At 36.1% G+C, this 17,491-nt stretch overlaps 1 protein-coding gene across 11 annotated transcripts in view; it reads right to left on the minus strand.

The window, feature by feature from the left end:
- Positions 1-17,491, minus strand: part of ATP13A3 (ATPase 13A3) — an 80,182-nt gene that overhangs the window by 9,484 nt on the left and 53,207 nt on the right. For 6 of the 11 annotated variants that reach the window (XM_082461010.1, XM_082461007.1, XM_082461009.1 and 3 more), the window contains 9 exons: positions 17,219-17,261; positions 17,021-17,130; positions 16,613-16,709; positions 15,627-15,699; positions 13,806-13,983; positions 12,949-13,145; positions 7,737-7,825; positions 2,339-2,419; positions 640-729 (listed from right to left, as the gene is read on the minus strand). In XM_082461010.1, the coding sequence (XP_082317136.1) occupies positions 640-729; positions 2,339-2,419; positions 7,737-7,825; positions 12,949-13,145; positions 13,806-13,983; positions 15,627-15,699; positions 16,613-16,709; positions 17,021-17,130; positions 17,219-17,261 (958 nt within the window). The other 5 variants (XM_082461011.1, XR_014263393.1, XM_082461012.1 and 2 more) reach the window with 5 other exon arrangements.

Here is a 17,491-nt window from a genome sequence, read left to right on the forward strand (position 1 = left end):
CCAAGAGTAACTTATATTTCCTATCAAGAATTTCAACATCCTAACACCAAAAAATGGGTTTTATTCATCTGCTTCTCTTTTCTTTTCACCACAAAAAAGGTCAAAAGTCCTTAAACCATGGTTTGTATAAAAATGAACACTATCTCTCTGAAAATGTTTCTAAATGATGAGAGACATATGCTGGGGAAAACCAAAAAGCCACCCAAAATTAAGGTACAGTAACTGACAAGATATCAGAAATAATTCCTCAGAATTTTGACCTTTGGACTCTAATCCATGAAGAAACAATTCCCATTCCATAACTTTATTTACATGAATCTCATTTAGCTTCTAATGGGACTCATAAAAACCAGAAACATAAAATTTAAGCCAGACAGAAACGGAAAAACTTACCACTGAGAACAAGACCTTCACACACAGAGAAGATAAGGATTGGAATGGAAAAGAGACTTATGAAACTTCTGAAGTCCTAAAAAGACTGTAACAAATGTTTGCCATGAATCTTCTAGGACTCCTTACAAAAAAATGAAATGCCAGGCATAGAGGAAAAGGTTGAGCAACACACAACAGAATACCACCCTACACAATGCAGAGTACACAACTGACGTGAAGAATTGAGAGTAAGGGCTGATTTCCAACCTGTGGTGGCTGTGTGGTGGTGAAGCGATATTCTCCTTGTTTGTCTCGACTGAACACAACTTTCCAAAGGACCATGTCAAGGAAGAAGTTCTGAGAGATAGTCCAGCGAGTTAAGAATTAAAAATGACTACGTCATTCTTTATTAATGCATACATTTAAAAAGGCTCACACAATGCTGAGACATTAGTGAAAAACATGATTTGGTTTTCATATAGAGAATTTCAGTTTATATTGCAAAAGGATAAAGAATAACAACAGGACTTTTGTAACAAATATAAATCATAAAATTCTTGATAAATTTTCTACAAAGTATGGCTTTTATATGAATCCTCAGGTCTTTCCCATACTAAAATAATGCTTATAATCTGAAGTACTTTTCTTAACGGTGAATTGAGTTATTTATATCTATATACAACTATATCTATATGCATATGATGAAAAATAATTCTTTTGATAGTAAGCAAGAATAAATTAAGGGAGATTAAGAAAGGATTCCCTAGAAATTGTTTTATAAAAAGATTTTATCTTAAATAACATTTGCGTGAAAAGATGAACTTATACTATAGAAAAAAGGAAAGCTTTTAAAGTACAGTATCTTGGACATGCTTTCTAATGTCCATAAAACAGCAAAAATACATTAAAATGGGCAACCTAAAAAGATCAGTACCGTAATAACCATGCTGTCCACTATGGCCCCAATTTAAATACCAAGTCATCTTTTAGAAAAATATCAAATTAAACATAATTTCCAAGTCTAGAGCCATTATCTCTAAAGTATACATGTTTCCCACAAATTACCTAATTTTAATTCAAAAGCCTACTCTATGAAACCCTTAACTTAAAAATCACAACTGTATCTCCTTCTTCATTTGACATACTGCTACTGTAAGAGTGAATAATAGTAGCTCTGAGAACAGACCAAATTTTATTAATAAGCAGCAAGTGAGAACTTACTATCTCCTTTTAGAGAAGCTGACCTAAAGGAATCCTAGTAGGAGAATAACTATACAGTATAAAATGGATCAAAGAGTACTTAAGACCTCTTCCCTCTAAGGAAAACTTAAAAGTAAATACCAAGGAAGAAGTTCCAGCAATCAATGCTGAGACTGGATAAGTTCATCATGGTCACTATTTTACAATTTCAATCAACTAATTATTAATATTTACTATACTTCATGGAGAGAGCCCCCTCCCTTTCCTCCCTTAAACGGGAGATTTTACTGTACATCACAGGACTTGGGTGGTGCTCTGATTTCATGGCCACTGGTTTACCAGTTTATGGGCCACCTGAGCACCAATCTTCTCTCCTTTCTCTCAGTCACTAATTTTTGATTTATAACTGCTTATTTTCTCCCATCTATGACTGCAGCTAAATCATCTCTCTCTCTCTCTTTTTTTGGCCACGTCACATGGCATGCGGGATCTTAGTTCCCCAACCAGGGATCGAACCCACGCCCTCGGAAGTGAAGGCACGGAGTCCTAACCACTGGACCATCAGGGAATTCTGTCCTATCTCTTAATATGACTATTATTAGCTCATGGAACAGTTGAGAAGAGAAGGCTAAATGAATTTAACTGCAATGAAACTGAAATTCTTTGTGGGCTTCCATAATGTTACCTATCCGTTTCCCCCATTACCATTAAATCACGGAGAATTGCAAAGCAGCAAGGCAGCCACTTAATTATGTAAAGTGCTTACCTCTACCACGACTGAAACAAAGGCATTGACGAGAACAATGATGAGCATAGTTACACGCCACTGATATGGTACACACACTATCTGGAAGACAAAAATTATGTTAATATAGTATGTAGTTGATATTATAGCATTATATCGTAATTTCCAAATTTATTTAATTCCTATTCTATACCAAACACTTTCACATACACTATCTACTCAATCCTCAGCAATGCCACAAGGTAGATACTATACCGCTTTTCAGATGATAAAATGCAAAGTGAAGTAACTCAAGGCTTAAAAGATACATTAAAGTGGTTGAACTTAGAGACAAATCCTATTCAAAATCAAAAGCCCATGCTCTACTAGATCATGAATTTCTAACAAGTCTCTATTTTAAAAATAAAGTCCTATAAACAATGAAGTAGATACTGATCTAATAATGAAGTACTACTCAAAACTCTACACTGTTTAAAGACAATTCATAAAAAGAACTGTGCAGATCAATTTAAGAAGTAAGTTTTCACTTTAAAACCTGTGATTAATTTCTAAGGCCTAAACAAAAAAAGAAGGAAAAAAATCTCATCCATGCATTCATCTCTTTAGTCAGCAAATATTTACTGAGTTCCTAGGTACACACTAGTACCTGTGTCAAAGTGCTGAGGAATGGCATGATATAACATGTTTTAGAAAGACACTTACGGCTCAGCAAGGATTTGAGGGGTGGAGATTGCTATACTGATCCAGGCAAGAGACGATGGTAGCCTGAACTAGAGTGGTGGCAGACATAATGAGAAATAAATATATCTGGTCTCTGTCCCTGGTTCCTGACACAGGGCTCTTTAAACGCAATTTCCTGAGTGGTGGTGGAGATAGGACTATCTTAAACAGAGCTTCTAAATCCCCTGGAATTTCCTGGGTATCAGGAATGTTTTCGTTCTAATAAGGCTACTCTTGATGGGCTTCAGGATGGGGGCTGGTCACCAGAAAGACCAGGGAGAGGGGAGGGGCTAAAGATCGAGTTAATAATTGATCATGCCTATATGATGAAACCTCCATTTTAAAAAATCCCTAAACTACAGAGTTTGGAGAGCCTCTGGGTTGGTCAACACATCCGTGTGCTGGGAGGGTGAAGCATCCCAATGGCATATGACAGAAGCTCCTGTGCTTGGGACCCTTCCAGACCTTGGCTTATGTACCTCTTCATCTGGCTGTACCTTTATTATATTCTTTATAATAAACCAATAAACGTAAGTGTTTCACTGAGCTCTGTGAGCTGTTACAGCAAATCACCAAAGCTGAAAAGAGGGTTGTGGGAACCCTGACTTATAGTTGGTTGGTCAGAAGAAGTACAGGTGACAATCTGGGACTTGCATCTGGTGCCTGGAGTGGGGGCAATGTTGTGGGACCAAGCCCTTAACTCGTAGGGTCTGTGCTCGCTCCAGGTAGTTAGTGTTAAAACTGAACTGCAAGACACCCAGTTGGTGTCCAGAGAACTGGTTGGTGTGAAACAACCCCACACATCTGGGGTCAGAAGTGTTATGAGTAGGAAACAATAGTTTCCTTTTAGGTGTCAGATGGGACTGGAGTAAAGAGAGAGACAGGGATACAGAATAAGAAACCTGAGAAAATCTAGGACCAGACTGGCCATGAAAAGAGAAGGAAAAGACAAGTATACACACACACTTCTGCCTTGGATAAATGGTAGTATCAAGAAACAGAGTCGAAGCAGGGTTGAGGGAGAACATGATGAGCTTAGTTTTCTAAATGTTGAATGAGAGAACTGATGGGTGAACCACGCATATAATGTTCAGTATGTTAGTGGATATTCAGGTTAAAGCTCAGTTGTGAGACTAGGCTAAGGGTATAAAGTCAGGAGTTTTCAACACATAGATGGCAACTACAGGGGAAGCCACAATTAAGGATGAGGTCACCTGAATGGATAGAGTAAGACAAGGGATAAAAACACAAATGTGTGGAACACTAACATTTAAGACACAGGCACAGGGTTTGGAACCACAATGGAGAATGAGGAGTCACAGAAGTAGGAAAAGGTCAGAAGAAAGCAAAGCATCATAAAATTCCAGGGGGAATGTCTCAAGAATGATGGCATGGCTAACTTGTCAAATACTGCTGAGGAGACAAGTAAGACTGAGGGGAAAACACACACACACACACACACACACACACACATCAGGGACACAAATCCACTGGACTTAACAAGAAGGTTGTTAATTGCCTTGGCAAGGGCAATTTCAGTAGACTGGCAGGGGTAGTAGCCAGATTAGATTAGTTGATGAGTGTGTGAGAGGTGAGTTGCATGTAGCATTCTTTCAAAAAATAATTTGGCTGTGAAGCATAAGACGTGTGGTGAGAGAGAAATATTATATAAATGTGTTTTATTTTCTTCTTTTGCCTAAGGTGCTTATCTAAATCCCTGAATGAAGCGTGTAGGGAAAGAGATGCTCATACACTGTTGGTAAGACTATAAACTGTCAACCTTTTCAAAGTTCAATAACACAGTATTTATAAAAATTCAAATTCTAGATACCCTTTGGCCAAGCAATTCTACCTCTGCCATTAACCTCTAAATATGCATTTGTCCTTCTGAATGAAGTGTGCAAGAATCTGAAAATACAGCACTGTTTATAATAGCAAAACAGTGGAAACAACCTAAATATCCATTAAAGGGATTAGTTAAAACATGGAAAAGTCCATGAAATGGAATGCTCATCCATAAAGTGCATATGTTTGATACCCAAACCTATCAATAACATCAAGAAAAGAAAACTAAGTTTGATCTCACTCATGCAACCACAAGCAAAAATCCTAAACAAAATCATAGTCAACCAAATCCAGCAGATATAAAAAAGAATGCATCATGAACAAGTTGGATTTATTCTAGGAATGCGGTGTTGGTTCAACATTTGAATATCAGTCAACTGGGCTTCCCTGGTGGCGCAGTGGTTGAGAATCTGCCTGCTAATGCAGGGGACACGGGTTTGAGCCCTGGTCTGGGAAGATCCCACATGCCGCGGAGCAACTAGGCCCGTGAGCCACAACTACTGAGCCTGTGCGTCTGCAGCCTGTGCTCCACAACAAGAGAGGCCGCGATAGTGAAGAGGCCCGCGCACCGCGATGAAGAGTGGCCCCCGCTTGCCGCAGCTAGAGAAAGCCCTCGCACAGAAACGAAGACCCAACACAGCCAAAAATAAATATAAAAAAAAATAAATAAATAAAAGGTTACTATAAAAAATATATATATATATCAGTCAACTGTAATTCACCACATTCTCCTGGAAGAAACACTAAGTGATCATTTCAATAGCTGTAGAAAAAGCATTAGATAAAATTAAATGTCTATTTATGTTAACACCACCATAGAAATAAGCCTCCTCAACCCGATAAAGAGTATATACCAGAAACCTACAGCCCACAATACATCCAGTGATGAAATACTAGGAACACTCCCTGTAGAGTCAGGAACAGGAAAAGTACATCGCTATCACACCAACATTCGTGTGGTTAACAGACATGAAAAACACATAGAAGGCATAAGGACTGAAATGTCAGAAACAAAAAAAGTCACTATTTATAGATAACTGTCTAAAACAAAATCCTAGAGAATCTAAAAATTTTAAGAATAAAGTTTGACAAGGCTGATGGATACAAGATGAATATCCAAAATAACTGCACTGTTTCCACCAGCATAAAAGGACTATAAAATGCAATTTTAAACAGATACTTATCAGAGGAACAAAAACCATAATACTACAGGAATAAATCTAACAAAAACTTGTATAAAAACCTTTAGGGAGAAAGATATTCTGAAGAAATAGAGATATTCTCCCCCTCAATTTTTTGATAAACCCAGTGTAATTCTAATAAAAATTCCAAGAGGGCTTATCCTGGTATAAACTTAAACTTAAAATGTATACGGAGGAGGAAAAGCTCAGGAACAGCCTAAAAGGTCATGATGAACAATGTGAGGTGGGGATAGGGGTCCTATCCAACCATATATCAAAATTACTTACAAAGTCATATCACACTTTACACCCACTAGACAAACATTGGCAAAGATGTGGAACAAAAGATCTCATACACTGATGGAAGTATAAATTGGTATAATCACTTTGGAAAACAACTGGAACCTCAGAAAGCTAAAGAGGACATGCTCAAACTTATACTAGAACACACCAGAAGACCGTCTTCCCTAGTGGTATGCCAAGGTAGGGCAGGTGATAATAGAAGGAGTATTTTACCACTGACATTGTTTAGAATTCCCACGACAAGGTGATATTTCTAGCAGATGGACGTTTAGTGGGCTTTATTGCTGGTTTTAAATTCTCAACAGCATTGTACCACCCCCTTGCTGCTTGTACGTGGGATGAACTCTTTGATGTTACTCACTCCCTTACACTAAGAGATGTGTATAAGAATGTTTACATCAGGACAATTAATTCAGGAAAAGTCTATAAACAATCCAGTTATTTACCAGTGGAGAACTGAGAAGTGAATTATGGTATATTCCTATAATGGAATACTATATAGAATGAAAATGAAATGCATGCAGCATCATAGTAAGTCTTCTGGGAAAAAGCAAGTCACAGTAAAACAGCAATTACCAGATACCATTTTCATAAAGTTCAAAAGTAAGCAAAACTATCTTTTAAGACTTCATACATATATGGTAAATGTATAGTGAAAAGTAAGAAAATGAGGTAGTGGTTCCCTCTGGGTGTTTGGAGAAAGGTGCACAATAGAGCCTTACTGGTGTTGGTAATGCTACCTTTTTTTTAGGTTACATGCTGGACTCCTAGGTATTATTTTACTGCTATTACGATTAACAACTTAAACGTGTATGCATATTCGTTTGTATAAAACAAGTATTTCATCTTTCATAAAGTTTTTAATGAGAATGAGAATAAAGAACTCAATGGACAGCACGTGATGAGGCAGCACATGCAGACTACTCGAGAAGTAGGTTGGTAAGGGACGGGTCAAATAATGGAATCAACGTTCTTTTATTTTTAAAGACCAAGGGACATTTAATTTGTTTGTGGACAAAGGGAAATGGAACTAGAAGCAAAGACTGGAGAAACAGGAAAGAAAAATCACAGGTAGAGTCAATAAAGGCTGCTGTTTTAATTATGCTCCCTTTGGGTTAATATAACTGCATCTTCGAAAATTAGGAAAGAAGAGATCCTGGAAAAAAGAAACAAAGACAGTTTAGTCTCTTCCCCAGTAACATAAGAGCAGAGGAGGGGGATAGATCTTAAGCCCTAGCAATCATCCGGAAGTCTCATTTGGCTATGTGATACTAATGTGTCACTTTCCACTACTGTCTTATTTACCACTGCCATCCCAGATCCTAGTACTACTCAGACAATCAGTAATAATTGATGTGCTTAAGCCTTACCTGAAGAATCTGGTCAATAGAGGCAACCGGATGCAACATGATGAATAATATGAAAACATACAAAATAATCAGAGACACAACAAAAAAATCTGAAACAGAAAGTAAAACAATTAAATTAGGGAGTTCCTTTAAATAAAAAGGCATATAATAACAACTGGTATACTGTCGATCTTAAATTTGGTTTTGAATACTTCTATTCAGGTTGATGAAGTATATAAAATGTGTGCTCTATGATGTTTCCTAGAGTATGATACATCATGAAGGCCCAAAGGATTTATTTACGTAATGTGAAAATAATCAGCATTTATAAAAAATAAGAGACAGACCTTTACGGATATTTATTTGTGTATCTGACAGATAGATAGCTACTTTCTAAGACAACCAAGCCAATCTATAATTCACAAACAGGAGACTAGACTACGTAGGGCAAAATTAGATTATCATTTAAAACATACATGAAAAGACAATTGTTGATTGTAAAAATGCTGATAACATTTATTCTCAGTATTGGTTATGTTATAATCCTAAACAGAGGCACTCTAAGTTGAACGTAAGTATATTTCTGTTAAGTGAATCCCACTTTTTCATTAATTTCCTCCATGAAAATATTTCCACAGAAAACGCTAGCTAAAACCCAGAAACTGAGTTGATCTGCTACTTTAAATGTGGGCTAACCCTGTGGCTTGCTGTGGTAGGTAGGGATGGTAAATTCCATCCGTCAGCACTTTGTATCACTTTCCTAACTCAAAAATAAAACTCCCTGCTCAGGACCATTTTGTTAACTGTGTACATACATGCATTCACATGCACGTATACATACAAGCACACCCTTCTGTAACAAGCCATGGGGGTGGAGGGGGCTCAGAAATAGTCTCAATTATATTGACAGACCCCAACTTTTCCCCCCTTTTTTCTTTGGTCTGGATATTTATTTCTAAGTTCCTATTTGAGGTTGGCTTCAAAACTCAAACTTTACTATGACCACATATAACCAAAACTTTATCATGAAGCCTTCAGACTGAGCAAAGAAGTTTAATATACTATTTACAGACTGTAAATGAAGGAAGGGGGTCTCAATATTTTTAAATGTGGGAGTCATTTGTAAATATGAAATTTGTTAATCCGTCAGTTGAAAACTATAGGCCAACAGTTATTATTCTATAGAAACAATACTGTGTTTTTTAAATACATATATGTTTATTGTTTTATATATATATTTATTGTTCTAGCAGCTTAGACTGAAAGTTATACTAACATTCATGCCAAAAGTGGGGAAACTCTTTTACTATGAGCCACTGACCAACAGGATGAAAAATTTGGAACCCACTTAGATAAAAAAGGAATTTTTTTTCTAGATTTTTATCTTTTCCAACATTCTACTAAATTGCAAACAGGATGGGACTTCCCTGGCGGTCCAGTGGTTAAGACCACGCTTCCACTGCAGGAGGCGTGGGTTTGATCCCTGGTCAGGGCACTAAGATCCCGCATGCTGCGCGGGGCGGCCAAAAAATAAAAATAAAAATTTCACCAAAAAATAAAAAATAAATTTCAAACAGGGGATACAACATTCTATTCAATAAATGCAGCAATGAAAGTAAGACATGTTATATAGCCATTCAAATATCTATATAGTCAGTTAAAGAAAAAGTGTTCGGAAAGTGCTAGTTGGAAGTACATGAACACACACACACAAAGACTAAATCAGAAAAAGGACCAAAAAAAAAAAAAAGTCAGAATATAAATCCCAAAGAGAGACAGAGAGACAGAAAAGGTTTTGTTTCAATAAAGTAATAGCCCATATTGAATGTTTTTCAAATCCTATTGCATTTTTATAACGATAAGCAAAAACAGACTTGCAATCTAGTCCTGACATGTTACCAGAAAAAAAATTTTTTTTTTACTCAAGCTCAAAAACTTCTTACATCTACCTCAACAGTATTTCTCAACTCTTCATCTGTCCTTCTCCTATAACCACCCGCTTTGATCACACCTCTAAAAATCTGCCAAGATTTCCATTTGAAGGAAAAAATAAATAATTGAATCTTTCCTTTGTTTAGCCAGGGGAGAAAAAGAGGCACTATTCAAAGGAATCTGACAGGGGAGGTGGGTGGCTGGCAGATTTAGATAAGCACCAAAATGAAAAAATCAATAAGGATTTCAACCAAGAACGGAAAAGTCAGGGATTCATTTTGGAGAGGTATGAGTTTCTAGTAGACTGTGCTCTCAACTCCAGGATTCTCCTGGCATGGTCAGTGATTCCTTAGTGATCGTACTGAAGTGCAAGGAATGCTCTTCACCAGAAGACAGCTATCAAAACAAACGCTGTGGTGACTGGCGGCTGAGGGAGAATGTTCCACAAGTTAAAGAATTAGCTTCTATTTCAGATGCTGCCACAAAGCTATGTGAACATCAACGAGTCATTCAGAGTCAAATTATTTTAACTATAAAATGGGGATACGGTGAGGATCCTGGAGGAAACCGTAGATTTAAGTTATTATCACATACATCCCAGCTATGGCATCACAGAATTGTTCTTCTAATGATACCAGTTCCTTTTGATGGAATATGGCATCAAAATAAGGCACCGTAAAGGATTTCCTTCATATTCCCCTTAGTTAAGTGACTCAAAAATAAAAACCTACATAGAGTAAATAAATCCGCAATACTTGTCCATAGCTCTGATATATACCTCTCTAGTTCCTTCCTCAAAAATACTAACCAGGACTGCCTGATCTATAACACAGATTTCAAGTCTTTCGTACTCCTATTCCCTCCTTCCTTACTCAGTTACTTGTCTTTAAAAGGCCACCTTATTCTGCAGGGCCTCTAGGTATCTGCTCCAACCAATTCAGGCATGGCAGATGAACAGGCAAAAGATACACAGGCCTGAACAGGAAGGATACTGGCATGTCAGTAATAATGCCTTCATAAACTGAGAAAGAACCTGGATTTCACAAGCAGTAAGTTATAAGGATCAAGTAAAAAAAAAACTGTAGCAAAAATTGAAGCCAGATCTCAAGAAATCACATCTAGTTAAGAGAGAGTGTTAGAACTAAGTCCATATGATCATGGCCCCTGAAATGATAGCACAGTCAAACAGGAAAATATAACTGGGCTAAGCTAAAGTTAAAAATGGGTAACCACAAGCTGAAATAAGGTTTTACTTAGATTCAAACTGAACCACTAGAAGACAGCAAAAAACTCTATAATGCCTTAAATGCCTAAGATTGAGATTAATTCTTAAAAATAATCACCTCAAGACAGACTGAATACATTACACTGTTTAGATACTGAGAAGAGCAACTAGCAGGTCCCAGTGAAGACCTGTTAACTGTCTATTGTGCAGGACAAAAGGAAAGGCTAATTAACGTCAGCTCTAGGAAAGCCTTAACCTTTTCCCCACTCTTTTCCATCTATATTTACACTTTACATTGTATATCACTTTATACAGTAATACTTTATTTCTGTCATTTCTTACTTTCTTCTCTACTTTTCCTTCTTTACTACATTCCAAGATCAGGGGACTTCAATGACAGAAAGACAGACAGACAGACAGGATGTGAAAATCAGCAAAGTTATGTATACGTTGACTTTCCTGTTCCTATTGTATTTTCCGGGAGGCATGTTTTAATGACAGCATGCACTTCTGTATGCACTGACAGACATGCACAAGCTGCTTATAGTAAGGACAAAGGTTTTGTGGCTATATTTCTATTAAAATATAATTTTTAACACATTTAAAAAAAAAAAAACAGTCCAGCCATCAACAATTGAGTCTATTTAAATCAATTTGAAATTAAATAGGAAATCAAAATATATGAGCCTTTAATTTTTTTGGAAGTTTTCCAAAATAATATAAAAGATGTGTTTAAAAAATAGGCAACTAATAGTCTGTCTCTTTTTCTTAACTGGAGAAGTATGGATAGGGTGGATTTACTTAGACCTCTAAATTAACTTTCCTGGTGCAGCTACTTATTATCAACCAGTCTGAACACCAGTTTTCTTCATGTAAAGAAAGTTTTGTTCTTTGATAGATGTTTTAGCTACCCCTGGGCATGCTCAATATTTCCTTAAAATTTAAAAATATTGAACTAAAAATAATAATTAAGGTTGATATACATGTTTTAAGTTCACCTTATAATAAGGTAACTTAAGTTATGAAGTTCTCTTAAAAGTACAGTGATAAACCTTCTATGCAAGGCTTTTTGTCCCCCATGGTTTTAATATGATTCTCAGTAATACAGCCTCCATTTATTAGATAAGAAATATCAGTTCTTTTTTTAAAAAAAGAAAAAACAGATTTCAATTATTATCAGCACTTATATTTTTAAACAGTCTTACCTGTCCAAAATATAAAGTAATAACACCTTCCCTACAAACCAGAGGGTAGAAGTAAAGACTAAATAAGAAAACATATGTGAATATGCTTTGTTAACTCTAACATGAGATAGAGATGTGAGGCGTTATCACCCCTGTATCACACCAAAACCTGTGGCCTGACATTCTGCCAACTAGAACACTGGCATTTCTTTACAGCACAAGAGTAACTACTACTCATCCCAAGATACTGCAAAAGTCTACAGTTTTATGTGAAAAAAAATTTTAAGTTATTCCATATATTAATTAGTACAGCCTCAATTTTTTAAAACCAGCAATTTACATATAGTGAATAAGTTTTTTCCCCCAAAACCCTAACTGTGATCAAACAAAATGCTATCTCCTATTGCCACAGGCAGACAAGCTTACATAGGCACAAGCCTCCATCCTACTGGCCCCTTCTGAGGTGGATGCAAAGGTGACAGAAATGAAGAATTCCAGGTGAATACTGGCTGGAACAGTGTCAAAAATGAGAAAAGACAGCTGGTGCTATGCAGACCACCCAGAAGGAAAGTATAATACCCACTGTTCCAACTGAGGAACCTCTGTTCCTGCTTCTAATTCTAACTCTCTTTGCAATGGGCTGTAAAAATAAAAGTTGGAGCCAGAAGTAATAGGATGTGAAAACCAGGAATGTTTAGAGCTGCTGGCTTTAATTTTAAACTTAGGGTGGCAGCTACCATGAGAATAAAACAAGACAGTAAACATCTAAATCACTAGGTTCATTCTATTTGTGAAGATCTATTTTACTTTGAAAGGACAGTTTTAACTCTACTCTTGCATTACTTTTAAAGAAGGGAAGCAGGATGGGAATCACAATAAATGCCAAACTTACAATTCTTGTAGCAAGGTTGCCTGAAGGGTTTTCCTTTTGAAAAGGCAATTGCCACTATGAGGTACTGAAAACTGGAGATAAAAAACACTGTGGTATTTTCATAATTTTCTATATTATGTCTATCAGGATTGGTTTCATTGTACAAATGTGACGAATTCCCATATAGGCTTCCTGTTGTATTAAAAGCTTCCTGTGTACTAAAACACACACAAAAGATTTTATATTAGTAAACACAATATGTTTCCCAAAGGAAACCAGTTTTTCTTTCTAGTCACATTCCAATCAATTAAAAAATTAGAAGTAAGAAACTTCATTAATTAATAAGTCTCTCTTACTTAACCCTTTCCCCATTCTTTAAATTTGGGGAGTAATATTAGCATAGTAAAGGTAAACAGACCTTGTGTTTACCTATGTGTAATTAATTAAAATAATGCTATCATAATTTGTGAACTGGAAAACACTCTGCCCATAAACAAATAAAAGACCCACTTAATACTTTTACTTAAATTTTTTTAGGTTTTAAATGTCATTTCCCAAACTGGGGTTAGAGAAGTTAGGAACACAAACATTCTGGGTTTAGAAGAGACCCTAGTGATTAATTTCAACTTTCTTATTTTACAGATAAGGAAAGCAAGGCTCAGCTGCAAATTAAGAAACTGGTCCAATGTCCCCATCTTGGTAGTGATTATTAGGACCTGGCCTAACCACCCTCCTACAGATAAAGTCAAATACAGGCCAAATTATTTAAGTGCTTAGTCAAGCTGCATGCAATATTTACATACATTTTAAACTTATTTTTGCATGCGTATATATTACATACATTTTACACATACTTTTTAATGGATTGACCAACTTACTCTGAATGTGGACGCGACTCCTTATACCACGTCTGCTGCTTGACCCAAAAAAACCCCAAAGATTGAAATCCAATGCAGATGATAATCTGAGACAAGACGGAGAAGAGAAGGGCCCCAGATATAAGACCTGAAGGTGGTCTTTGTGCCACAAGTTCCTTCCAGGCAGGATTTAAACTCACTACGTTGAGAAGAAAGAGGAGAAAGGTTTATATCTAAATTCATCTGTCAGATTCATTTAGGAACATTTAGGAAAAAAAAAAAAACAGTTTTTCTCTAACAAATATTTAGCATGAAAAATGTCCAAAAAACAAGCCAGATGCTATACATATCTAAATAATCTGTAAAAGTAAACAATTTAGGCTTTTTCAAAAATGGCTCAGGAGCACTTTTTACATTAGTCTATTGAAGTTCAAAGGAAACACTAGTACAAGTAAAAAGAATAGTAAATATTAGCATATATCATCACCACCCTTGTATGTTTATTTCTGAATCTTTAATTGCAAAGCTACAGTTAAAATAATACATATTTCCTCCTCTTAAGAAGATATTAACAAAGGTTTGAAGCTATATAAACATAACAGTAACATACAAAAAAAGGCTCTGATCGCTTATTAAGGTGGTCCACCAAGTTTCTCCACTGTAGTGTTTCTATTTTTCTCTTTGTAATTAATAAGTAATTTGTAGAAAGATACTAAGACACTGTAAAAATCCTGTTCCTTATCAACTTTCATTCACTAGTTGTAGCGTCCACTAAAGACTGTCAAACTCAGTGGTTCTCAACCAAGGTGATTTTGGCCCCCAGAGAACATCTGGCTATGTCTGGAGATATTTTTGGGTGTCACAAATGGGGGAGTGTTACCGGCATCCAGTGGGTAGAGGCCAGAGATACTGGTAAGCATCCTATGACATACACAGTAGTCCCCCACAGCGAAGATGTAGCCGGCCTAAGATGTCAGTAAGACAAGGGTCTTTCCATAGTATAAGCCAATCATTCCTTCTGTATTATTAGTTAGCATTTTACTGTAAGGAAGAGCTTTCCCTTCTCTCCCAATCACTTATTTATTTCCAGTATGGACTTATGAATTTTCATTTGATTAAATAGATCATATCTCATTACAATTATTATTTATTCTGATGTTAACATCACCAATACTGAAACAAATCAACATCTTGTCTCCTTATATGATGTACTCAGGAGGACACAGCATCCCTTCTTTGGTATTCCTGCCAAGAATGCATAGCCTGAGTCTAATGAGAATACATCAGACAAACTCAGATAACTGGATTATCTTCTTTCATAAATGTCAATGTCAAGAAGCCCCCCCAAAAGGCTGACATACTATTCTGGATTAAAGATGACAAAAGAGATATGATAACTAAATGAAATTTATGAGCCTAGACTAGATCCTGGGCTAGAGGACTAGGGGGGGGAAATAGGCAGAAGGGACCTTATTGGAACACATAACGAAACCTGAATATGGGTATGGATTAGGTAAAATTGTATGTGTTAAATTTCTTGATCATTATAACTGTGTTTAGCTGTATAAGAAAATGACTTTGTTTAGGGCAATATATACTAAAACATTCAGAGGCAAAGGGTCATGATAACATAAACATATTCTCAAATATTTCAGAAAAAAATGGAGAAAGAATAAAACAAATGGGGCAAAATATAAACAACCACTAATAAAAGAACATACTTACAGGGAAAATGGAGAGATATGCACTGTGTTACAAATGTTCATGTAAATTTACCAAAGTTTAATAAGCCACATCAGAATTTCATATGCTTTAAAAACAATAACAAAGCAAAATACTCACTTGTAAATACCACTACCAAAATGATTGCCAGATCAATGAAGAGAAACTGGAAGTCTCCTAGGTTACTTAAGATCTAGAGAAGGGATTTTTTAAAAATAGTTAGCGTTCAGGAACTATTTTTACAGCACCACTTTTATACCATTTCCCCCTGGTTTTATTAGATTTTTCCTCCCTGGTTTTAAATGACAACTTCAAAATGACACTTGGACATGCTTAAAAATTGAACAGATTTGCCTTTAAATTAGTGAAATATAACATATTTGCAAAATTCAATTTAATATATTAGTATAAAAAGTAGCTCCAAAAAATTCATTCAATAAAAACCTTTAAAAGTTTTTTGGCAAAAAGAAAACACAAAATTCTACTCACAAAATTTGAACATTCTTGAAAATTAGTATCCTGAAGCTTCCTTAATATCTAACACCACCTCTCCTGATACTTTCCACAAATGGTAAAAGGGGATAGTTTCACAGAGACTCCTTGGGATCTCACCAATGTTCATTTAGAGAAAAATCTAAAGTGAGATCACTTCAACTACAAAATCTATGGAGTACCTAGGGATATCACTTGTTTATACAAGTCCTAAAAGTCCTAAAACTACAGCTGAAACATCTTTTCTCATTCTGGCCTTTCCTTATAAATGTATAGCAAAGTTAACTGCAATTCTAAAGTATGTCACAGCTTGACATTTTGAAGAGTTCTTAAAAAGATGTCCAATCTGCCCTAAAGGCAAAAAAAGAATACAATCATCTTTCATTCACAAGGCTGAATCCACAGTTGTTGGCCTTAAGGAAAATGCTATTCCAGATTAATGAGATTTTCAATTTGCTACTCGAAATACAGTAAACTAAAGGAATATTTACAGATGCTAGTTATTTAAGTTCCACAATTAACGGATGCATTCAAACTGAAACATATATGCTCAATATCTTAATTTAAACGTCTTAACACTAAATACCATCTCTGTTAGCAATGTCAGTACTCACAGAATACAGCAGAGTAACACTGAAGTACTGTATAATGCTGTACAAAGCCATAAATTTAAACACACAGAAGGAAGTCATTAAAGCAGCACGGCCTTCCCTGTGAAAACAATTGTTGGCATGTGAACAGAAGTATTCTAAATGCCTCCTCCAAAACCACAATTATATCTTGACAGATGAACATCAACATTCAACCGTTACAACAAAGCACTTTTCTACCAAAAGAACTTAGCCAAAGCAGAACTGGAAGAAATGAGGAGTAGCAATCAATCTGTTGCTAAAGAGTTATAGATCAAATACACTAACATACCATTAAAACAAATTCAAATTACTTTCTATGACTTTTTTTTTTTTCTATATTCTTAGAGCAAGCTACAAAAAGATAATGGGAAGTTTTTCAATGTATACTACCTGATAAGGTTTGGCACACAGGAAATACTAGGAGTTTTGGAGGTAAAGGGAGATGCCACCGAAGCCTCGAGCTCTGATAAGGAAATGCCTCCATGTGCCCTCTTCAGAGCCTAATGGTTTGAAGAATAAAATTACTTGCGTTTTGTGCATGTGATTTAGGCCACAGAAAGAACTACAAATCACAAAATCTATACTTACACCACAATCATTTGCACCATCACCGCACATCCCAACAAAGTAACTAAGAAACAAAAATTATGTTAAGATTTTGATTAACTTCTAAAAACATACAACTTTTAACTTAAGATTTCCTCCAGCACAGTATTTTGAAGAGCTGACAGACCCAGATTCCCCCAGTGGGACTAATGAATCTTTTCATTACAACGACCACAGGCATGCTGCTTTGCGAACAGCACCAGCCTGAAAGTCAAATGACCGGGGTCACTGCTCCAGTACTGTCACAAGATGGGC

Source organism: Balaenoptera physalus (assembly GCF_965194825.1).
Source record: "Balaenoptera physalus genome assembly, chromosome: 4".
Lineage (NCBI taxonomy): Eukaryota > Metazoa > Chordata > Mammalia > Artiodactyla > Balaenopteridae > Balaenoptera > Balaenoptera physalus.